The sequence below is a fragment of the Lactuca serriola genome, chromosome 5 (genome assembly GCF_051521515.1).
Source record: "Lactuca serriola cultivar US96UC23 chromosome 5, Lser_US96UC23_V15, whole genome shotgun sequence".
In the NCBI taxonomy this organism is placed as follows: domain Eukaryota; kingdom Viridiplantae; phylum Streptophyta; class Magnoliopsida; order Asterales; family Asteraceae; genus Lactuca; species Lactuca serriola.
Window position 1 is genome coordinate 148,210,312 of NC_136412.1, and position 27,230 is coordinate 148,237,541.

Below are 27,230 nucleotides of genomic sequence, written 5' to 3' on the forward strand. Positions count from 1 at the left end.
TGGGCTTAATTCACAAACCAATCACAATGGCCCACAAGTGGCCCAATAAGTCTAAGGCCCTATACTCATAATTAGGGTTTTCCACCCAAACATGACCCAATAGGCCCAAAACCAATCTCTAAGACCATTAGGGTTTGCTTGCGGGGCACCACCCACTACCACCTCGGGTAGTGGTGGTCAATGGCGGCTCACGGCGGCGGCCACCACCTTACGGTGGTGGTTTGAGTTTCTTTTCATTAATCTTTTGGAAATTACAATTACAATGCTTTACTCAAGGATAAACACACACTAACTAACTAACACACACACATAACCACACCGTGGTGGCCGGCGGTGGTGCTTGGCGGCAGCCACCACCTCACGGTGGTGGTGGTGGTTTTTCCCGAGAACTCCGGCTAAACAAAACCCCCACTACACTGAAATGAACACAAACAAGCACTCTTTTCCTGGAACAGCAACACAGCCACCCACCTGGTGGCGTACATGGCGGTGAAGGCGCGAGATGGCGACAACTTTGCTTTGACAGCCACCACCTCACGGTGGTGGTGGCGTTTCCTCTTGATCCACTGCCCAACCAAACATCAAACTCGCTTAACATGTTGAATGGTGCAAGGTGCTTCATCCATGCTGCCAACGGAGGCTCACGGTGGTTTTCCGACTCCATACGACGCCGACAACAAGAGCTGGGAGTAGAAGAAGAAAGGGAGGCGAAGAAATGAAAGCAGCGACCGATCGTTGTCGCTCCGAGCCTCGAAGACTTCCTCTGCAGTGCTAAACATCTTCGATCGAAGGTTGGTTGCGGTCTGACCACTCTATCTCGTTCACAGCGATGACTCGAGCTTCGCATACCATGTCTTCGTCGACCCTCGTCTTGGCGGTCCTCAACTCCTACATCGGCTGCAATGGAACAATGGGAGTGTGTCTTCACCGGCAACAAGACCCTGATGGCATATCGATGGTGAGGCAGCAGGCGTCGGCGTTTGAGGCTTCATCTAGTCGGAAAAACGAGAGAGGCATTGGGTGCCGGCTGATTCCCCACTAGGGTTAGGGTTTTGGGAGTGATAAGGTGACGAGAAGGATGGTTATCGGGTATATTCCGCTCCCACAGAAACTTCCTTTCAATTTTGTCACATATAGCCCCTCCTTATTAGTTCCTCTTTAAATTAAGCCCCAAAAGTTACCTTATAGCCCCCACCCCCAAGAATCTATTCAATCTAAGTCCATCATTTACCATTTATACCCTTCCTTATGAATTCCATTTCATGATAAGTCCTAATAATTACCAAAAATACCCTTACCTCTAAAATTCTTCTCAAAAAAACTCTGTAACTTACTAAACAACCCCTAACTATCAAAATTCTTCAGAAATTAGCCCCGAACTTACATTTATTAATTTATTTATTTAATAAACAGGGCGTTACAACTCTCTCCCACTTAAATAAGATTTCGTCCTCGGAATCATTCCTTATACGCCCAATTATTCTAGTAACATGGTCACAATCCTGGGCACACCCTAACCTTCCCAGGGTAACCACGACCAATCTTCGCATAGCCCTAAATTCCACGGGCGAATGAATTCCTCGCAACAAGATTACCTCTACTCCATCGAAAATCTGTTGTATCGAGATGGTCTGAATCCCTGATAGACCACTCATACATAATCATTATAGCTGAATCCAGTCCACTTGCCTCTTCACTGACTACTCAACTCCAGATAGCCCGAGGTTTCCACTAAAAACATAACTACATGCCTAACTATCTCTGCTAGTCACTTATACTTGGCCTAGGATCAGATAATCCCGTTGTGAGTGAGTTAGCATAACTCAAACTATCCGAAGCACTGATCTTCCTGAAACACCGAACTTTCTGAAACACTGAACTGCCTGAAACACTGAACTACCTGAAACACTGAACTGCCTGAAACACCGAACTGCCTAAAACAACATGCTGCTACATGGCTGCTTTTGAAAATCTATCGAGACCCTCCTGGTCTCAATTCATTCGTTAGTCATCTGAAATACCGGGTTCCAGCCCGGTTGCGGAGCCATAGGACTCCCACTTAGTCGCCTCGCACGACTTCTGAACGAAACCCTTCTTTAGAACTAGTTGCCACTAGTTACCATGCCGCTGAGGCTCTAATAACTTTCTGGTCTAACTGATCGAGTCCATGCGTCGAATCTTGTCATCATCGAATACAAGGCTAAAAATGATTGCTACCTAACCAACGGTAGCCTTACATCACAAATGCCCTTAAGCAGTCCATTACTTCCCTGATCTCATAACTGTAGTGGCGTTCCTACAGTCTCGTCATTGGCTCAACCAGGCCTAATCCATCTGGTTAATTCCGAATCCAATCCATGGATTTCCATATCCTCACTGCTACGCTCGAATTGGTGGGTACTACTGTTTCTTCCGCGTCCTAACAATGCGCTCAAGCTATCTACCAACCTGGTGAATGCTACGGCTACACCGGCAGACTTACAACACTCTATCACTATCAGGCTGCTAGTGAATGGAGACCTCAGAATCTCCCACATCATCACTGCCTCTATCTTGACCGGATCAACTAGAATACCCTTCTGGTTGACAAGGTGCCCAAGAGATTGCACCTTGCACAACCAGAACTCACAGTTAGAGAACTTTATAAAAAGTCTCTCCCCCACTTAGATTCGACTAAGTCTTCACTGCACGTAAAAATTGAAGGATTTCCAATCCTTCTCGCTTCCTAGTATCCCCTTGATGACAACCTGTACTTACCAGTGCTAGCGATCCATCACCAATCAAACCTTAAGATCGCCCATCCTCTGAAATCTTGAGGAGTACTCTTGAAATATGGTCCTATCTAACTCCTCAATCCATCTACCATGCTGTCAATTGAAGACCTTAATCTTCACTCTGGCCGACAAATCCTTATTCCCACTTCCAATATTGCAGCACCACTGAACTCTAACCGAACATAGCCCATGCGAGAATACAATCCTCTTGATCATGTGATGACCAACCACTTATGCATCTAGCACCCGCGACTAACACTACCCTTTTTATGTCACCTGCTCTGTCCTAGCAACGATAGTTCCTTGAACTCCAAGGTTCATCCATAGACAATTACCGACCATACCTGAACAATGATAGAACCTCTGAACGCTGACTTCATTAGAGAATAATTACTCCAAACTTGATCGAGTATCCTTTAAATAATACTCCTGCATAGATCCCAAAAAAGATCCAAAATGTTAACGGTATGCGCGGAACCCACTCCGCAAGATGCGTCCCTCTTTGGGTTCATCAAGGACCTTTCGACATGCAGGATGGCATATATGATCCTTGGTGACCCAAACACTAGCAGAAAAACCGACCCGAGGTCTGACTTATCCAAACTCATTCACAATTCCAAAGCGGTACGTATTCCAAACATCCATCTAATATCATTGTAACATCCCGAGTTCAGAAGTGCAAGTTAAGGGTTTAAAGTGAAAATGTATAAGGGCAACTCGACGAGTCCATGGGTGGACTCAGCGAGTAGAGTCGCGACTCCGGTCGCATGTTAAGTGGCCAACTCGGCGAGTCGGCGGCTGGACTCGGCGAGTTGGTGCTGGGTGAAGAAAACCCTAATCTTCGGGGTTTTCCCTCTATTTAAAGGATGTTATGCCTTCTCTTCAACCTCTATTTACCCTGAGAGTTCCAGAGAAAACCCTAATCGTGAGAAACTCCATTATTGAGAGGATTGAAGCTTGGAAGAGGGAATTTGTGAAGAGAAGTTGGAGGAATTCGAGGATAGCACCAAGAGGGCTTGTGGATCTGAAGTCTACATCAGTTTAGGCTCATCTTTGGGGTAAGAATCCTCTGTCTTGAACCCCTTTTTCCCTTATTGTCATCCATGGTGGTTGTTTTGGGGTTTTTGGAGGATTTCATGAGTCATTTCGGGATTGGAAGATGGATCTGAGGATGCTACCTCAGATCTGGAGTAGTGGTGATCAAAAATCGCATAAAGTCCCTGTTGATAAGTGATTAGTGAAGCTATCTTGTCCCAAACCTAAACCCTAAAGTGTAAAATGCCTAGATCTCTTTGGAGTCACGTAAAGTTCGCCACTTTACGTGATGGATGGGTTATAGGAGGCTAGATCTACGTTTTGGATCAATTGCATGGCCTGGAAAGTTCTGTTTGGAATGAGATCTAGAGGCACTTGGCGAGTCACAAAGGTGTACTCGGCGAGTTGCTTGAAGATGGACTGGAACTCGGCGAGTTGGAAGAACAACTCGGCGAGTAGGTTGAAGATAGCCTTAGACTTGGCGAGTCTGTTCTTGGACTCGGCGAGTCTGGTCGTGAGGTCCAAGTTTCTTCTGGTTGAGCTGTGACTCGGTGAGTCGAGTGAGGAAGGACTCAGAGTTCTTGGACTCGGCGAGTCTCGGGGTGACTCGGCGAGTTGAGTCGCGGATTGAGGAAAGTTCTGGGCATGGGGACTCGGCGAGTCATCGGGTTGACTCGGCGAGTAGAGTCGGTCAGGGGTTGACTTTGACTTTGACCAAGGGTTGACCAGTTGACGTCTAGGGGCATTTGGGTAATTGTTGGATATTGTTTTGAGTTCACTATTTTGGTGGTTGGCCAGTGGTGGAGATCATATCAGTGATTGGGCAGCTTGGGTTATCTGTTCAGTCGACAGTTTCGAGGTGAGTTATCCTCACTATATCAACCGAGTCTACGGCATCAAGGCCGGCCCTTTATCGGATTGAGATCCGGGTATTTTTTGTTATGTTATTGCTTGATATGTTGCATCCTGGTAGCTAGGATGGTATATGTTAGAGACCTGTTGAGGTCGGTATCCTGAGATGTAGGGTGATGCTATGCTAGTGACCGGTTAGGTCGGTATCCTAGTTAGGATGAGGATATGTTATGTGATCTGTTTGATCGGTTTGTTGACTGTGAATTGTTATATGAATGTATGTTTATGTAGACATGGTTGTTTGGACCGGAGTTGGGTTGAGGCAGGTCCTGCTTTGTGCTGTAGGACAAGATACCCAGGGCGGAACGGTTGTCCCGAAGGCCCAGCGAGCGGTCCGGATAGGCTGTAGGCCCCAAGAGGGCGGACCAGACGTGCCGAGGCTCGGAGAGTGGACCAGGCCGACTGAAGGCCCGGTGCGGGCGGACCAGTCATACTGTAGACTCAGAGAGTGGACCAGGTGGATTGAAGGCCTGGTGCGGGCGGACCAATCACACTGCAGACTCGATGTATATGGCTAGACTCGGAGGGTGGACCAGGTGGACTGTTGGCCCAACATCATATAATCATTAAGGCCCAACCATGGCCCATCTATTGCCCAATTTTCCAAATTGGGCCCAACCCCTTACATGGGCCTTACCCTAGGCCCATTAAATTATTTTAGTCCATATGATTATTCTTGGATGGCCCATTAATAATCCAATCATCAAGGCCCAATAGAAACGCCCAACAATAAACCCAAGTGAAGTTAGGGTTTCACATAAAATGCCGATTAGGGTTAAGTGTTTCTCACTTAACCCATTAAGGGCTTAACCCACTAAGGACTTTATCCGCTAAGGAATTAATCCATTAAGTCCACTATTGCTTAGATTAATTTCTGCCAATGATTATTATTTAATATTTCACTTATTAAATAATTCTCGTGTGCATCCTGGTAATTTCTCAAATATTAGGATTTTCTCAATTAGCCCATTAAGGACTTAGTCCATTAAGTCCTTTACTCTACTACATAAATGGCATGGAATTATTTTGGGCTTAATTCACAAACCAATCGCAATGGCCCACAAGTGGCCCAATAAGTCTAAGGCCCAATACTCATAATTAGGGTTTTCCACCCAAACATGGCCCAATAGGCCCAAAACCAATCTCTAAGCCCATTAGGGTTTGCTGGCGGGGCACCACCCACTACTACCTCGGGTAGTGGTGGTCAATGGCGGCTCACGACGGCGGCCACCACCTTAGGGTGGTGGTTTGAGTTTCTTTTCATTAATCTTTTGGAAATTACAATTACAATGCTTTACTCAAGGATAAACACACACTAACTAACTAACACACACACACAACCACACCGTGGTGGCTGATTCCCCACTAAGGTTAGGGTTTTGGGAGTGATAAGGTGACGAGAAGGATGGTTATCGGGTATATCCCGCTCCCACACAAACTTCCATTCACTTTTGTCACATATAGCCCCTCCTTATTAGTTCATCTTTAAATTAAGCCCTAAAAGTTACCTTTTAGCCCCTGCCCCCAAGAATCTATTCAATCAAAGTCCATTATTTACCATTTATACCCTGCCTTATGAATTCCATTTCATGATAAGTCCTAATAATTACCAAACATACCATTGCCTCTAAAATTCTTCTCAAAACAAATCTGTAACTTACTAAACAACCCCTAACTATCAAAATTCTTCACAAATTAGCCCGTGACTTACATTTATTAATTAATTTATTTAATAAACAGGGCGTTACAGTTACAACCTCATCACATTTTACCTTAATTAACAAACTGGTTTAAGGCAGTCAGTACATTGGTAGTTACTTAATACTATACTACAGTACATCTTTATTTTCCCATTGCATTCACATTGTGATCTTCTCACATAAACGGTAATGTAAACTATATTTTGGTAATGATAGTCATACTTGGGAAAATTACACACTTTTACAAACAAACAATATACAAAACATTCGGACCTTGGTAGAAGGCTACATTTTTAGTAGAAAACATAGGATTTTCTAGGAGATACAAACATTTACTACAAACACTTACAAACATTTACATCAAACATTTTCAAAAACTTTCATACAAAAAATGACACTAAAATGCTTATGAATTCACCGGCTTTAATGCTGATCTACTCTTTCAAAATAAACTTGTATTCTCAGGTCACAAGTAGACAGGTATCGATGACCAGGTTTTGAGAAGATGGAGCTTTCAAGACTCGTCTCTATTTTGATTATTCATTTTTGGTGTATTATAAACTATACACAGAACATACTTGTTTCAAATTATACTATTAAAGCAATGAATGATGTTGTTGCTTGTTTACTATTATGCATTGTTGTGATATTGTACATGACGTCCTCCGCCCCAGAACGTTTCCACTGTTCCGGTTTTGGGGTGTGACATAGTAGAACAAGCATATGAGTCGAAGTTTATTTGTTCCTTCTAGTCCTTGGAGGATTTGAAGCGATATCTGGTCCCCTAGATGATTTTGTTTTGACCTATGTATCGGGCCCGGTCAGAACTAAATTGATGTGTTCGATTAATTTCTATGTCAAAAAAATCGGAAATCGGGAAACAAACTGCTGGACAATAAGTACGACATTGTTCCATGTATTTGTCCGGCTGATATCTTGAGAGCAGAGGATTATATGATCACTTATCTTAAATGGTAGGTCATCTCAGTTCCACGAGACTTTGAAAGAGCTACGATTGCTGATCGGTTTTTGAAGTCATACTTACAGTTATAGTTATTTGACTTATCAAAGTGGGAGACTGTTGGATAAGGTGTCTAAGTCCATAACTATTTCTGGTATGTACTTGACCCAGTTGGCATGGTCCATTTGGGTTGCATTACATCATGATATTTGGATAGACAAAATGAGAAGAAGAACACTTATGATTTGTTAATATATTATAAGTTATAATATATTAATATGAAATCATATTATTTAGTTAGTATTGATCAAGAATTAATTTGGAATTAATTTTGTGATAAAAAGAGACTAATTAAATATATGGGGTTGATTGTGTAAATCATACATTATTATATAGTAGGCTAATGATCCATGGTTTATTGAAGTGGGCTAAAACCCATTTGGTGCTCCATGGAGGTTAAAACCCATGGATCATGGAGGAAATGAAAAGCCATGTCAATTAGGGTTTACATGGTGTAACCCTACTTGTGACACACTATATAAAGACCCCATAGGCTAGCAAAATCGGCACTAAGACTAAAACAAGGAGGGCTACTCGATTTTGAGTGATAGTGTACTTCTCTCAAAGTTATTCCAAGAGTTGTGGTGTTGTGTGAAACATTTGAGGCATCACATTTAGGGTGCTAGGCTCAGAAAGTTCTTAAGGAATCCAAGCAACAAGAAATGTATGTTCTTCTACTAGCTTTTATGTTTCAAGTTCTCCATGTCATGCTAGTTAGGTTAAGAACCTTGGAAAAATCAAACTTGCATGTATCTTAGTAAAACATAGATCCAAGGTTTCTAGGGTTGCGTGTACACCATAGGAGTGTTAGAATGCTCAAAACCCTTCAAAATTTTGAATAATATTTTAAGAACCAAGGTTTTTGTAAGCACTTCTATTTCAAAAGGGTTGTTTTGAAAAGTTTAAATTGTATGAAAATTTTGGGATGTTACACAAGTATACTAACTCCACATCTAAGAATCCCTCGCCATGACACATAATACGAGAATTACAAATAGCTCTAAATTCTTTATAACATCCTAGAAGAGCTAATAGGAATGAAAGACTATTACCATCATCAGAAGGCACTGAAGAAGGTGATGGAATCACCTGCAGTTTCACATCCTTAGCAAAAATTGCATGATCACATGTTAAAACCTTCACATAAGAAGACTTAGCCATAGAAGCCCTATTACCAGGTCGATCAAAAATAAGTTTTTTGAAAGCCATAGGTTTACAACCAACATGTGAGAATTTAGCTAAATTCGCATCAACAATCAAACAACCAATCCGAATACTACAAAGAGATTTCACAAGATTCACTTGATCAACAACCCTAATGAATCTAACGAAAGGAAACATTTGAACCAACTTATTCTTTTTCTTAGCAATAAAAATATCGAAAACCAAACCAACTTGAGCACAAGTGTTCCATAATTCTATTGAACAGAAAAATGGGAAGGGAAGTTAGAAACGTAAACCGCCAATTTCACGTCCAGTGAGAGTGCTAGTGTCTCTCGTCAATATCACCATGGAACAGTTTTTTCTTTCTTTTGTGCGACCGCCAATTATTGTTCCAAAGATGACTTCACGTTGTCCATTTTGGTTATTAGTTGGTTGATGTCACCTAAACCACTTGCCGCTGCTTTTACCTTTCACTTGGCTTGGTCTCTTCCCATGGGACGGGTGACTCTTGAAACCTTAAAAGGCTCCTCCTCATTGAGTTCAATCTCGACATGCGCATCGGACGATTGACTATGCATCATTTTAGATGTTTTAGTTCTTTTAGAAGAACCACAAGGTTTATGAAGCGTCGACCTCTTGCCATTTTTTTTGAGAATTTCAAAATATTCCAAACATGCAGAAATTTGAAATTGGCCCATTTCTGATTCCAGTACACTTCAAGAGCTTTTTGCAAATTAGTTTCGTCGTTTGCACCACTTTGCCATTGTCGTTTGACACTCGAAAACACCCCATTAAACTCCATCACCGCTTTGTTGACATTTCTCCACTTCAAATAAATTTGGTCTTTTTTTCCAGTACTCTCCAAGATTCATCTCTGTGAGAAAACACCGTGTAATTTTCCTAAAAAAAGCTGGACAATCTTGGTTGTTTCTGACCACCGAATCTTCAGAAACATCCACCCACACGCGCACTAATGCCTTTTCTTCGGTCGATGTCCATTTGTTTGGAGCTGCCCTTCCATTTTTTTGGTTATGGTCGATTCTCTTCCGACTCTGATGTCGTTTCGGGGACGACTTCGGGTTCCCCTTGAGTCTAGAAATTCATTAGGGAGTCAAGAAGATCGTTAAATGGGTTGGAGTCATTTTCTATTTGGGATGCGACTTGGGATGAGAAGTTCATTTGAGGCTGGCTTTGAAATTGCGGTTGGTTTTGGAATTGAGGTTGGTTTTGGTATTGTGGTTAGTTTTGGGCTTGAAATGGATAGTAAAACCCACCAATGTGTAAATTTGGAGGTGAATAAATAGGCCGATCGCTTTGGCTTTGAATGGAATTTGGTGAAGAAGGTGAGATTGGGTTTGTCTTTTGGCTATTTTTTTGGTATTATTTTTGAGCTTTTGGGTTTGAAGGAGAAGCCATTTTTTTCACAAAAATTATGTTGTTTGATTGAAAAAAATGAAGAAGGTGAAGTGGGATGAGATATGGTATGTAAATGTATTTATATAAGGTAAAAAAAATGAGATTTTATTATTATTATTATTTTTTTTTGAAAAAAACGGTCATTTGACCAAATGTGAGATTAAAAAAAATCAATTCCTCCAACCACCTTTTCTCTCTCATCGGTGCATTTTTGCCGAGTTGCCTAGTCGATCTTGGCATGCCGAGTAGGGATGATCATGGGACAGAAACGGTACCGACCCGTACTGTTCCTGATTTTCCGAAAACTGAATTTGATCGAAAATCAATCCCGAGTACCGAACTGAATTAATATCACCGGTACCGGTACCGAGAATGATACCGATTTTCGGTACTAGTACCGGTACCGGCGGTACCGATTCCTGAATTTCATGTATTTGGAGTATTGAGTACCGTCCTATATTTTTAAATTTTGTAAGGTTTGGTACCGGTTTCGATACGGTACCGGTATAAGATCGAGATTTAGGACAAATTGATCATCCCTAATGCCGAGCTCACTCCCACCAGCCTTAGTGACCAAGTTTGTCAATAAATTAGGCATAAATTCTGCTAGAAACCTATCACTAAATGACGTATATAAGGCCGTCCGGTATACCGACAACGAACATGTTTGTTGTTGATGTGGCCACAGACCACGACCGTGCACACTATCCCGCCAGTCCATGGTGGCTCGTGGTGATTTGTGGTGGGGAGCATGGAGACGGACAACCAATCCGTTTCTTCTTCACTCCCAAGCGTCTGTCTTCTCTCTCTCTCTCTCTCTCTCTATCTCTCTTCTGGTCGTCATATGTACTCCAATGTTGGTTCGTATTTCGTAGTGGCGAATCCGGAATCTCTCCATGACTGGTGTCGTGGAGAGTATTACTGATGGTCTAAGAAATCTGTCACAAACATTTTGGTTAGGAATCTATGGGAAAAGTCAAAATAGGTCAACAAAATAATTCCGTCGGAATCCCATTGGTTAAACAATCCATCGTAATTCCATCGAAAACCAATTCCATTGGAGTACTCCGGTCATGAAAAACTCAAATGTCAAATGTGTGGCTATCCGTGAGTATTTTTTGACAAAATATTCTGTCACAAATCTTTTACAAATTCTATGGGAAATCCGTCATAAAAAATGACCTACATGAAAAGTTTTCTTGGAGTGGAATTCTTTTGTTGGAAACGGTAGCTATTTAGGTGTTGTTTGTTTTTGGAAAAAACCTCTTCAGACCTCTTATTGCTGCGCGACGCAACACACACGCAACACTTTTCATCTCGCAACTGTTTGTTTTTTAGAAGTCTTTAGAGTCAAAAACCTTTGCGCGTGCTCTGTTTGGCGCAACACTTGTACTGCCTCTTCCAACCTTTTTTTTTCTTGCTGAAATTTTTATTATATGTTATTGAAATTTTATCTCACTTTTTTTTTGTTTATTCTTGTTGATTTTTTTTTGTTTTTTTTATATTGAATAATGATAGATTCCTGTTGAAATATCATTATTTTTTACTAAATGTCATTATTTTTTTTTTGTTGAAATATCATTGCTTTTTATTGAAATATCATTAATTCTTGTCGAAATGTTATACATTATTAAATTTTCCGTATTAAAAAAACTATTTTTGATTTATAAAATTAGTTTATTTTAATTTTTTAATATCTGCAGCAGTATACAGATGTTAAAAAAACAAACACGCTTCTTATTACAGTCCGTTTGGTCCACCTCTTCTACTGCAGAGGATTGCAGATGTGGTCCGCAGACTTCATGAATTTTTGCTTCAGAAAATCAAACAACACCTTACTCTATACCCATCAAATTTTGCAGGATGTGGTCATTGAAAAACGCTTAATTTTCTCATTCCTTGAAAAATGTTTGAAAATTCCAAAACGTACAACCGCTCCATGTGGAAAAATCAAACAACATCTGCTCCATATGGAAAAATCAGGATCATTTAGATACAAACTTTTGAACGTCTCAAATCCTTACGAAGCTACATGTTTTTATAACCAATAAGTCGGGTCGGCTCAAAGCATCAACAACTTGATTTAGTGACTCAAGTTTGTGCTTGACCACGAAGAAAGATTTTGCAAATATTCAACCCACTTAAGATGTGCATTAATTACTTGCAAATATTCAACCCACTTAACATGCCTTGCATTCAACTTGCAAATATTCAACCCACTTAACATCTATTGCATTCAACTTAAGTTGCACGTTAATGTATTGCGTTTCATTATCGGAAAACAACATATAATTAGGCCAAGTATCCAAAAACTCCGGACTAGGTGTAACATAAAATTCTTTGTTATATGTAGAATATTGCGCTTCACATCGTTCCATTCTCACCAAAGAGGCCGATATATAGAACGTTGATTTCAACAGTAATATTATCAAGTCTTTAATCTTAATAGCGATTAAACACTTGGACCATCTACAACTAAATTTGTACCTATATATATAGTTTTGACTCATTTGACAAACTCAAGTTTTCAGATTTTATTTATTCGCATTATATTATAATGTATAACCAAAGTACAGAAATTTATTATATAAATATATCGAATTAATTATGGTCTCTACTTTGATACAAGTCAAAGATCACATCTTCCAATTGAAAACACGTGGTATGGGTGAATTACAAAATTTAATAAAATCCGAAGTTGGTGGGACAATTTCTATATAAGACTTGGTCAAGTTGTGTGTATATATGTGTGGTGATAGCCTGAAAGGGTTGGTGGGCTGTTCGTAACAATGAGGAAGATATGTCTGTGCTCAACTCCGCTATGTACTTTGATCATAGCTGTAATCGGAATAGCCATATCTACGCATGGCGCCTCTCCTCACCGGATTCTTCTGGATACAGACGTTGACACTGACGATTTCTTCGCTATCTTGTATCTCTTGAAGCTTAACCGATCTGAATTCCATTTTCAGGTTCCTTTTCTTTACCAATTCTCCGTATTTACACATATACGGACATGTATGTGACACAACACCAAGACAAATTAGTTTTTGAGGGTTTAAATCATCACCTAACACACGTTTTATCCATATCATAAGTTAACTTTAATAAAATATAGTATTATTTTTTTATATATTGGAATTTATTTATAAATAATAGTCTATTTATAGCGAAATTAATTACAACAATAACGACCAAAGTTAAAAATAGTGATATGTGAAACCTGTGAAAGATATATTATTCGTCCACCTCATCCGTAAAGTATCACACAAAAAGATTTTATTCTATTCAATTATTTCCACAAACGAATATATATATATATATATATATATATATATATATATATATATATATATATATATATATATATATATATATATATATATATATATATATATATAGGAATGAGTTCTATGGAAAACAAATAACCAGGGCAACATCTACCGGAACCAATAATCAAATGACACGTGTCTATTTTTTTTATTTACAAGTAATGTATTGTGGAAGTGATGTGTTGTCATGTTTTCATTGGTTCAAATATGTGTTGCCCTAATCATTCATTTTCCATATAACTCTTCCCTATATATATATATATACTATAATAAATAAAGATCAATTTTGCCACATGTCAATCTCTCATAAGTTTTAACACTTGTCATTTTGTGATATTTTTAAAATAAAATAAAATCCACATGTCAATTTCTAGATTTTTCAATTTTTAAAATTAAAGTCACATAATATTTATGTGTATATATGTAAAGTATTAAATACTAGGTGTGAGACTCATGTATTACATGAGTTTAATTAAAAAAAATAAATATGAAATTTTAATAATTTGAATAGTTTGAATCTACCCTAATAAATGAAAATGACTTTGCTACATGTCCTTCTCTCATAAAACTAACCACATGCCATTTTGTCATAATTTGAGATATATTTATTTTCCACTTGTCATTACTTTAATTTTCATTTTCATTATATTATTAATTTAGTTTCCATAAATTAAACCTACCATAATAACTATTAATTTCAAAATTTAAATTTTAAGTTCAATTTCAAATAAATTTACAGTTTAAACCTTTATGTTTAATATTTTGTTATAAGTAACCCGTTTAGTACACACTAAACACATAATTTTAATTAATTTATTTTTTGCATGTTTTTTTTTATAATTTTCACTTATTTCAATTTCAAATTCAAATAAAATTTCTATTTAATCGTTCGTACCTAACATTCTGTTTTAATCAACCCGTATAATATACGGGTCTCACAACTAGTTAATAAGAAAAATAAGAAAAATTTTGAATTATTAAAATTAATGAGACTTTAATGTATTGAATATATTACATATATAAACCATTTCTAATAAATACTTTACATATATATTACCTACATATTAAATGTGGAATTTTAATTTAATAAAATGAAAAATACAATAAAATGACAAGTGGAAAATAGAAAATTTAAAAATTCTAGAAAATGTCATTTGTCCAAATGAACGAAAAGAGGACATATGGCAAAAAACCTTCATTTATTATAGTAGATAGTAATGTGATAATAAATTGCAATTAATATGTTTTTTATTCCTTATTTCAAAATTTTATTTTAAAAAATATTTATTGTTTACATTTTGATATTTGATCTTTTTTTTAATCAACCCGTGTATTATACGGGTTTTACACCTAGTGTGTGTGTGTGTGTATATATATATATATATATATATATATATATATATATATATATATATATCTCCCTATCTAATAAAAGAGTAGTTCTTTTGCCATGTGTCACAATGTTAGACATTGTAATTAATATCATGATACTTGTTAATCTATTAATTCTCCATTTAAAATTTTAAATTTCAAAATTTAAATCATATTTTAATTACATTAAATTAATATTAATAATATTAGAATAAAAATAAAATAAAGTTTATATAAATTATAATAAAATAAAATTTATACAAATTATAAGATGATATATTTCACGTATTTATTTGAATTATAAACCAATTATTTTATTTATTTTAAAAAACTAATTAATAATATTACATGTTGAAGATATAATAAGTATTAATTAAATGTTCAACATTTAATATGCATTAATTACTTTCTTAAATTAACTAAAATGATTGGTCAAAAATCAATGTTACATGTACACAATAGATAGAAAAAACATTTAAACCTAACTCTCTCTCTCTCTCTCTCTCTCTCTCTCTCTATATATATATATATATATATATATATATATATATATATATATATATATATATATATATATATATATATATATATAATTAATAAGTTTGAGTTTATAAAAAGATGAAAAAAATATTGAATTAATGAAATTGAAATGTTCATTTTTTTAAGTTTAAATAAATAAACAAAGAAATTGGGCTTCAATTTAAAAATTTAGAAATTAAAAGACAAGTTGTATTAATGAAATTGATATCCATTTATTATTATTACATTTATATCTATTTATTATTACATTTATTATCATTATTATATTTAAATACTATGTGAAATTTACTAAAATGACATGTGAAAACATTTAATTTAAAATAACCACAAGATAACATATGTCAAAATGAATAAACGTATAACAAGTGGTAAAAAAGATTTTTATTATATATATATATATATATATATATATATATATATATATACACACTAGGTGTTACTCACGTAATACATAAGTTGATAAAAAAATTAAATATGAAGTTGTAAACTATATTGTATGATATGGGTTAACTAATATATATTCTCTATTAATTGACTTTTAATTAAGATATACAAATTAAGAACCAAAACAAAATATCTATCAATCGACTTTTAATTAAAATCAGCAAATTGAGAAGCAAAACAAAAACTCATTACATACTCATGTGAAAGTATTTGAAATCTAGAAGTAGAATTATATTCATGTAGATATGAAAGTATTTGAAATCTAAAAGTAGAATAATGTTCATGTAGATAGAATTGTATTGCATCTCCTTCGCTATGATGAATAGAAAGTTAATTTTGGAATTGATTACCGATATTAGTGAATTTAAATTTAAATTTAAATTTAAGTTTGTGAGTTTTAAAAAAAGATATGCCTTTTTTAAAAGATTTATCATTTATTATAACATTTATTATAATTAATTACATAGAAGTTTACAAATGAAATGTTAGTATCTATATTAAAATACATTAATTTATGTATTAATACAATTAATTAATTTGTGCTAGCCTTTAATAAGTGAGATTTGAATAAAAAGGAAAAAAAGTAAAACTGACAAATTGATATTTAATAATTACAAAAAATTAAGAAAATAACAAATGTCCAATTGAATGAGAAAACGACATGACCGAATACACCTTTATTTATTACAATAATATATATATATATATATATATATATATATATATATATATATAGAGAGAGAGAGAGAGAGAGAGAGAGAGAGAGAGAGAGAGGATCAAAGTTGAACTAAAGTGAGGAAGTGAACAAATGAATTTTTATCTACACATAATTTTGGTACCAAAATTCACATATTAATAGAGTATGACCGTATTTAAGAGATATGTAAAAAAATTTGTTCGTATGCATTGGTCAGATCCAAAATTTTTCGAAGAGGGTATAATTTTTTTTAATAACTTTTTATGGAGAACAAATATTTTTGAAGAGTCAAAATATGTAATTTCGAAGGGTTAGAATATAATTTTTTTTTTGAAAAAAAACTATTTTTTAATTATTTTTAGTTGTGGGGGCAGTTGCCCCAACTATATGACCGCCACGTTTGTTTTTTTTTTTTCTGTAATTTTTTTCTTGTTTTTTGAAATGTGAATACACACAAAAATGTGAATATATATATATATATATATATATATATATATATATATATATATATATATATATATATATATATATATATATATATATATATATATATATATATATATGAATTCTTTGTTTAAATATTATACTTGAAAATATATAGAGTACTTTCACTGAAATGAAAAAAAAACAATTTTTTTAGTTAAGTGAAAAATTAACATATTTTTCTAGAATAATATTAAATTTTTTTTTTATCTACAACATATATTTTGGAAATATATATATATATATATATATATATATATATATATATATATATATATATATATATATCCTATTCTATTCTAATAAAAGAATATATTCATTATCATATTGACAAATATCATACTATTATAACTCTTCATTAATATTATCTACCACCTATCATGCACTTGTAAACCTATTAATTATTAATTTCAAATTTTAAATTATTATTTTAATTACATTAAATTAATAATTAATTATCTATTTCAATTTTCAAATTTTATATTCCTCACTTTAATTATATTAAATTAATAATTGATTCTCCATTTTAAATTTCAAATTTCAAATATTCTCATTCTAATTATATTAAATTAATAACATTAGATTAAAAAATAAAATATAATTAATACAGATTATAAAAAGCTCATTGGTTCACTTTATTACATATACAACAACACTCATAACCCATTAAATTTTTATTCAATCATAATCTCATTTTATTCCATTCTATTAAACTATTCGATGATCGTTTAACTTCTTTATTCAACTTTACTCCATGTCGTCACCCACATTTTATTCAACTCTTATTCAATTTTAATAATCACCTCATTCAACTCTTACACTACTTGCATTGTGAATCTTATTAAGAGTATAAAGTGTATTTCCATTAAGGGATTGGCGACTCAATTTCTTTGGTGGACAGAAATATTTTTTTAGAAGTATGATTTAATAAAAGGATTTATTAGCCGTTTTATTAAGAAAAACAACTAAAAAAGCAATCCTTATATTCCTGTAATGATTTACATTTATATAATATGAACTTTTCCCTTCACTTAATAGAAGAAGTACAAAATTCGTTCAAAAAATAAATGATGGACAAGGACAAAACGTCACAACTGTTTCTACAGTTATTTACCAATTCAATGAATACTATAATATATTTCTAGTCCATTTCATATATTATAAAACTAAATGGACAAGGACCACATGTTTTTTTTTTTTTTTTTTTTTTTTTTTTTTTTTTTTTTCATTTAGTATTCAATATATTTCAAACTAAAATATACAACATGTTTGGTGGTGCAGGCAATAACAGTTAACACGAATTCATGGACGAATGCTGGTCATGCAGTAAATCAAATATATGATATTCTTTATATGATGGGGCGAGATGATATTGCTGTTGGTGTAGGAGGTGAGGGTGGAATATCCGAAAATGGTACAATACTACCAAATGTTGGTGGTTATCTTCCTATAATTGACCAGGTATAAATTTATAAATCAGTGCAATGCTTTCGCTAAATGGATACGAAATAAATTATAAAGTTGACGTTAAGTTACTGTTAGGGACATGGTACGGCCGGACCTTGTAGATATAGACAAGCTATTCCTATTGGATCAGGTGGAAGATTGGATATTGATGCAAATTTTGGCTTGCGACGGAGCTTTCTTCCACAGGTATTTAGATGATAATTATTCTTGATGCCGGACCTCATAGTGTTTGATACATGGTACTAGATTAGACGACTTAATAAAAGCTATTTAATGTAACATTTGACTTTGACGGAATAAGAAAAAGATTGAACAAAAACGAAATAGAATAGTACTATTAAAAAAAAAAATAGTTACAACAAAAAAAGGACATTAGAATTAATATACAAAAAATCTGAAAACTGTCATGGATAACATATAAGTAGTTTTAACATCTTGTTTTGTCTAGTCCAAGTCTTGCTAAAACCTTACATTTTTTTGATAATTTTAATACCTGAAAATATAGTTGATAATTAAAAATTTTGTTTTGTAGTTGAAAAACTAGCTCATTTTTGTAAAAATTGGTTGATAATCTAACTAAGTTTCAAGAAATAAAATAATAATCCAATATCAAAAAAAGTTAAATACCATTGTTATCACATTTATTTGAGCATTCTAACTAAATATTGATATTTATTTAATATTTGGGATATTGATTAAATTAATCATTATAAACCAGATCTTTAACAAACATGACAATTTTTTTAGGGGTTTTACAAAATAACCACTTTCTCTAGAAATCATAGTTCAAGTCTTGTTCGGATTCTAAAGTTGACAATACACCGCCCTCTATATTCATAATCTATTTAAATCATTTTAAACGGTAGCATAATTCATACCAAAAGTGTGTAGCACCTGACTTTTTAACATAAAGTATATCAAATTTTTTTTCACTTTTTTAATTTATAAAAGAATTTGGTGTACATTTATGTTTATTAGCTAGATACAAGAAGTTATCAAAAAGATCATTAATAAAAGAAATAAGAAAATGATCCAAGTTGGACGTCACTAACACAACTACCGATCCTCACTTCTTAAATGTATTTACGTGAACTTGAAAGAAATGAAACAACAAATAGTAAGCTACATAATCTTAGGTAATAACCTATACAATCATCACATATAATATCAAATTATCAATTATATGTACATTCACATCATCATCATATAAATGAATATCACAATGCCTTTCAGATAACTCAGTATAATTCACATTATGCTTTACAACTTAAGTTTATCATTACAAGGTACTTATTATGTGTTTCTCCATACTCGTTAACTATAAACAACTATAACACAATCTCAACCTTTTGTTATAAACAACTATGACAATTATATTCAACTATAACTACTCAATCTCTACTAGTTCGGTTATATTCGATTATAACTATGTGAATATATACGGTGTTGGCTTTTAACTTGTATAGTACGGTAGTTACGTTCAACTATAATCACCTATGTATAGTAATAATAATTATATTCAGATACAAGCATGTAGTACGACTCATCTACTTCAGATAGATAGTTGCATTCGACTACAATTGCAACTGTTCAACACCGTATACTTTAGATATACAATTGTATTCGACTACACCTGTTCGAAACGAGGCAACTACTCAAGATAGACAGTTGCATTCGGCTGCCACTGTTTGACAAGACTTTACTACCATGTTTATAACATACAATAGTCAACAAATAAAACTTTTTTGTATACATAAATAATAGTTATATACAATTATAACCATTTAACATGATTCAACCACTCAAGATAAACAATTGCATTCATCTACAACTTTTCGACACAACATAGCTACTCAGATTGTACAATACGATGGCTATTCGCTAAAACAAACTTGTATAGTTCACAACGATAAACGCTATATCGATCCACAGTAACCTATAACCATAAAATTCTACACCAACGCCTCCTAGGTCATAACAATAAATAGTTGAGCCAACTATTTTACCCATATACCATAATTCAACTATAAACTTAGCTAAATCAAATCCTTATTCCACATAAGAATAACTTGCTATAATACTCAACTATACTAGTTTAATACAACTTATAACAACATACGACTCTATTAGGCTTTTAACTCATAAATATTGATCCACAATCATCATCATATTCTCTTCATTTTAATAAACAATAATAAACATTTATCTAGATATCAACTATCTAGAGAAGAAGTATTATCACTTACCTATAACGTGTTCGATATATAATTTCCAAATTCTCAAAATTTTGTTCCCGCTTCCATTTCCTCAGCTTCAATACTGCCATGCAACTTAATTCTTCATCCTCTTTATAACATCATTTATGTATGAACCAATTACACTTCATGAATCCGTTATCTACATGTCTTAATCCATTAACACATAAGTTCAATCTCACAATACTCATCAACATATCAGTTCAAGTATTATACTCAAAGTATAAATCATTAATGCGTAACTAATGATCATAATCAAATTTTACATCAAAGTGAATTATAGTCTATGGGTGTATCATATACATGTTTTAAATCATTAAGACATGAGATTAACACCACTTTATTTAACAATTTACTAACTTTAGTATCATAACTCCAACACATAAGTAAATTATATATGAATTATTTATCTCATCAAAAACAATTATACTTCATGTATAAATCATCCATATAGCTTAAAACATTAAGTTGTGAAATCAATTTCACTTATATCATACTTTGCCAAATCTAGGGTTCACGCCCTTCCTAATCAAATCAACATGATTTTTAACTTTAAACTCATGGAATCATGTTTACTAAACATAAATATATCATCACTACAAAATTCGTTTTCCAATTTGAACATATAAACTCAAGAACCTTAGAGATCATAAGCTCTTCACGTATGAGAGTTCAATTATATCATCAAAACAAAGAAAATAACCTTCTTTTGGACTAGTTGGATCTTAATTCTTGGTTTTCTTGTAACAATCTTGATCAAGCTTCAATCTCCCATGAAAATTGCCCTTAAAGCCCCCAAAATGATGTGTGAATGTCTTGAGGATCAAATGATCAACATAGCTATATTTTATGCTTTGTTTTATGACTTCAACTTCAAAACACGATCAGGTTACAAGATCGTGTAACTCTCCTGGACTATCATTTAAACACAGTACTTTTATTAGAAACCTTAAATGACCATAACTTCCTCACAAGGTCTTCATTTTAGCCGATTCTCTGGTCCACACGATCGTGTAACCAACACAGAAAGGGAAATCATACGACCTATATATAAATATATATATATATATATATATATATATATATATATATATATATGTGTGTGTGTGTGTGTGTGTGTGTGTGTGTGTGTGTGCGCGCGCGCGCGCGCGCGCGCGCGCGCGCGCGCACGCGCCAACACAGATAGGGAAACGAAAACGCCGCACTATTGTTTCTATAAGACCGTACAATTTCAATTACAAATTTACATTGTGTAGAACAAATTGGTATCGGAACAAGAGATTTTTGATCAAATATAATGACATTTGGGAGGTTTTTGTGGTGATTTTAAAGAGAATCCGTCAAAGGGGTTAAGTGGATAATTGAGTGATGATTCAATGTTATTTCAAAGACATTTGTTCATCAAAAAACATCTTTTAGAACTCAAGTTTTCACTGAGTCTTGGTGCGTTTTATTTTGACCCTTCAAAATTCATAACAAAAGGCATAATTTAATTGTTTTGGTATGGATTTTATTCGATAAAGGGTTGAGTGCTCAAATATGCATGTAAGGTGCTCCGTAGAACTCCTCAAATTTACATCAACATCATTAGTTAATTAAACTCAGATACTACTTAAAAAAATAATAAGCTCAAATCTAGTTTACAAAAAAATAGATAGAAATGATAGTTATAGTGGATAATTGTACTCATTTGTTATCCTTTCATTATATACTAGGGACGTAGGCGATACTCACCTCTTCGACAACCTACTACACAACAAGTACTGATCAAGACCATATCCGAAGGCCCCATTAGTGTATTCATAACTGGAGTACACACAAATTTTGCTCTTTTTCTTATGTCAAATCCACACCTGAAGAAAAATATCGAGCATATTTATATTATGGGAGGTGGTGTGAGGTCAAAGAACCCAACTGGTTGTTGTCCTAAAAATTCGAGCTCATCTTGCCAGCCTCAACAGTGTGGTGATCATGGGAATATGTTTACAGCCTTCAGAAGTAATCCGTATGCAGAATTTAACTTCTTTAGTGACCCTTTTGCTGCATATCAGGTAACCTTAGATAAACAGTCTTCCAAAATCTAAAATGGTGCTACATACTAGTATCTATAGATCTTCATCTTACATTCTTAACAACAATTTCAGGTTATTCATTCGGGGATTCCAGTAACACTTGTTCCATTAGATGCAACAAATACGATTCCCATTACTCAACAGTTCTTTGAGATGTTTGAGAAGAATCAAGATACATATGAAGCCCAATATATTTTCAAGTCTCTAAAGATGGCTCGTGATACTTGGTTTGATGACCAGTTCTTTACGGTAAAATTGTTTAGGTCTTTGTTGATTATTAGTGTTCATGAATCATGATCAATTTTGTAAAATGTAGAAACTTTAATATTGATGTTTTTTTACAGAGTTATTTCATGTGGGATTCTTTTATGTCTGGTGTTGCGACATCATCTATGCGTAACACAGACAAGGAAAACCTGGAAAATGAGTTTGCAGAAATGGAATATATAAATATCACTGTGATTACATCAAACGAGCCTTATGGGATATCTGATGGCTCAAACGCACTCTTTGATGGACATAAGATCCCAAAATTTGACTTGCGGAAGAATGGAGTTCATAGTGGTCATGTTCAGACAGGCATTCACGATCCATTTTGCTTTCGTGGGAATGGAACAGGAATATGCAAGGTGATTTCACAAGAACATTATAATGAATCTATAGTGTTTATTCTTAATAATTTTACACATTTATGTTATTATTTTTATACAAAACTAGAAACTGAATCTATGATTTTAGGATGGTTATACCGAAGAAGTAACTGGACCGGATTCGGTGCTCGTACGTGTTGCCACAAGAGCAAAGCCTAATCGCGACAACACAAGCACTTTGGATAGAGAATATTATGTTGGTTTTCTTGATGTAAGTTGATATCAAATATTTCCAAATCTTGTGTTATGATCTACTTTTTAAGTCACAAAACAAGATAATATTACATGTGTTTTTATATAATTCCAGGTAATAAATCGACCTCAACAAAGAGGTCGATTCAATTTCACATCAGAATTCCCTTATTACAAAGAAGTTTTCTACAAACCAGATTTCAAAGGGAAACAACTTGGGAAGAGTGTCGTGTTTGATATGGATATGAGCGTGGGAGATTTCTTGGCGCTTATATATCTACTAAAAGTACCCGTTGAAGAAATTAATCTCAAGGTACTATGTATAATCTTCCTCATTCTAGTTTGAGTCACCATAAATAAAGATATTTTTTTTCTTTCCCAAAACTATACTAAAAGTGAAATGGATTATTGTTTGTGTGTGTGGTTTTATTCCAGGCCATACTTGTAACTGGAACTGGTTGGGCAAATGCTGCAACAATCGATGTGGTCTATGACGTGTTACATATGATGGGTCGTGATGACATTGCAGTTGGTTTAGGGGATTCCTTTGGTTTGAGCCAATTTTATCCAAATCATTCAAACATTGGTGATTGCAAGTATTCAGAGGCTATCCCACATGGAAGTGGTGGTCGTTTGGACTCAGATACTCTCTATGGACTTGCACGCGATCTACCAAGGAGCCCTAGAAGGTTGTCTCTCTTGTTTTTGTATTGATAGTTTTGAAGCTTCGTGTTAAATTTTTTTTATTTCGCAGATATACAGCTGAGAATTCAATCGATTTTGGAGCACCTCGTAACACCGATTTCCCACAACTTAGACAACCATTAGCATTAGAAGTTTGGAAATCAGTAGTGGAATCTATCGATCATGGATCGAAAATTACAATCTTGACTAATGGACCATTGACAAATTTAGCAAACATCCTACTTTCAGACACAAATGCTAGCTCGATAATTCAGGTGAGTCATGTTCAGTTGTTCACCTTCGTATCATTGTTTCGTAATTAAAATTCAACGATCTAATATGAAATTACAGGAAGTATTTATACTAGGAGGACATATCGAATATATGAACAACAAAGAGAAAGGAAATGTGATCAATATTCCATCGAATGAGTATGCAGAACTAAACATGTTTCTGGATCCTTTAGCTGCAAAGACAGTGTTCGATTCCTCCTTCGATTCCTCCTTGAATATCACACTCATCCCTCTTCATATGCAACGTAAACTCAACGCATTTCCAGAGATCATAAAAAGGTTGGGAAAGAAAAACACTACACCTGAAGCTCTTTTCGCTCAACGCTTGTTGAAGAGGCTTCATAGCTTACAACAAAAGCATCACGCATATCGAAATATGGTATTTGAATTTGAACTACTTTCATTGAATTTGTGAGACACAATGTTACAAACTGTTTTAAATAAAGTTTTGATTGTATATACTACAGGATGCATTCCTGGGAGAGATTTTAGGAGCAATTATCTTTTCAGGGGACAAAAAGACATTAAATTCAACCTTCCAAGTAGAGCATTTGAGGGTCATTGCAGAAGGACGTACACAAGAGGATGGACAAGTTATTGTTGACACAAGAAAGACGAAAGGATTCAAAGTGTTGGAGGATTTCGACATTGTATCATGCTACAATATATTTGCTGAACACCTTGATAGTCGAGAACAATCAGCTATCATAGGAAGCTTTGATGAGCAAAAGAGGCTTTGGAGTTCACCTTAAAATGGAATTGTTGGTAGTTGACATGCTTGATTTAATCTTTCATATGGCAATAATTTCTGCATATGGTGCAGTTCTGTAAAACTTGTTGCAATATGGTGTTGTTGTAGAAGTGTTTCTACTAATGAAGAAATCCAATTCAGTTATAACTATTTTTTAAAAAATAAAACTTTATTTATAGTTAAAAACAAGAAAATTTAGACTAATGGGAGAGTGTCACTTGGCTTGAATTAGTCTAATGGAGCTTACTTTGCTAACATATTTTAAAGTTAATTAGGTGAATTAGAATTAAAGAAGGAGAATCTTAAATGAAACCGAATTAGAAATAGAGCAATAAACTAAACGACTGTGTTTCACTGTTTCACATACTATCACACCGCCGGCCGGCAGTGGAAACACTGGGTTCGCGACGTTGGGATGTTGGATTATAGACTTTGAACATACATTGAATAGTAAAAGGAGATATGTAACATAAATATCACTTCTATTCGCTTGTCTTGGTTTACATCGTTACATAAATTTATATAGCCTTGGATAACTTTGGATTTCTCAATATATTTCCAATCATCTCTCAGATGTTGTGACGAGGTCTTCCATCCTCTCAATATCCTAGAAATACATGTAATTTTGAATGGTCAACATAATGTTGGTGGGTCCGATGGTTTTCTTAACTAAAGTAATACTTATAGTATTAGGATCTTTGTTTATGAATATGAGATTGTATTTCCCTGGTAGTGTCATTCTTTCTTATTGGCTATTATTTCTTACTAGAATAAAATTTAGATCTTCTTGGGTTTACTAAAGTATTGCTACTCCCTCTAGGCGTCCCTTAAGGAGTACCTTTTATAAGGTTCTTTACATATTATGTATTGAACTATCCTAAAGGTTTAACCCTATCTCTAGATACTTGTGTTGAATCATGTTAAAATTAGTCCCTATAATCGACGTTATAACTATTGTTATAATCCGGCCAGAATGCTGACGCTCAATCAGACGTCACCATAAGATCAGAAAGTTATTTTTTTCTCCGACTGCCGTAGCAGCATTGAGGGGAGGGGGGGGGGGGGGGGGGAGGGAAGTGGGCAGCCGCACATGGCCCAACTTTTTTATTATATATTTTTATTTAAAAATAAAAGCTTATAATAACGATAAGAGCCTTTTTTTCAGGCTCGTCCGGGGCTTTTGATGATATTTGATTCCCTAGGGTCGGCCCTGCGGACTGCCGTCAGGTTGTAGCTAGCAACCGCAGGTGGAGATGTCAATCTCATATACACCTATACATATCTTTCCCGGTGACTTAAGATTTAATGATTATAGGCTCGAGACTTTTAGCTAAAGGTTATTTATCGGATCACTCATTTAACAAATGTTTCTCCTTACGTTCTAATTATATGAGATACTTATTATATATATATATATATATATATATATATATATATATATATATATATATAACTAAGTTCGTGTAATATGGTATTTGAGCATAGTAACTACTCGGTACTATGCTTATCCAAAGGTTGGCCAGAGTATTGGTTAAGTATTAGAGTTCCTTGGCAACTAGCCAATGTAATAACTATGTATACGTGTTTTCTTGGCATTTCGTCAGCTTAACGAGTAGGTATTATGTTTTCTATTAGTATGAATTAGTATAATTACAAGGCTTAATATTATCCATAAAAGTTGGGCATGGTATCTACTGGGAATAATATTATCCACATGAACTAGACATAATTATATCACTAAAGCTATATAGATAGTAGTAATTATGAAAACTATGTTGTTATAACATGTACCCCCCCCCCCCCCCTCTTATTGACTATTATTTCTTACTAGAATAAAATCTAGATCTTCTTAGGTTTACTAAAGTATTGCTACTCCCTCTAGGGGTCACTTAAGGAGTACCTTTTATAAGGTTCTTTACTTATTATGTGTTAGAACTATCCCAAAGGTTTAACCCTATCTCTAGATACTTGTGTTGA

General features: G+C 34.3%; 1 protein-coding gene across 1 annotated transcript; it reads left to right on the forward strand.

Moving 5' to 3' along the window:
- Window positions 1-12,755: 12,755 nt before the first annotated feature.
- On the forward strand, window positions 12,756-25,400 carry LOC145053082 (nucleoside hydrolase 3-like). The gene is made up of 12 exons (XM_079001056.1): window positions 12,756-12,994; window positions 18,171-18,350; window positions 18,432-18,542; window positions 22,327-22,662; window positions 22,756-22,932; window positions 23,028-23,312; window positions 23,422-23,544; window positions 23,641-23,838; window positions 23,961-24,214; window positions 24,280-24,484; window positions 24,561-24,881; window positions 24,970-25,400. Exons 1-12 carry the CDS (start codon window positions 12,812-12,814, stop codon window positions 25,252-25,254), a joined length of 2,658 nt encoding a protein of 885 aa, XP_078857182.1. The 5' UTR covers window positions 12,756-12,811; the 3' UTR covers window positions 25,255-25,400.
- The last annotated feature ends 1,830 nt before the right edge of the window (window positions 25,401-27,230 follow it).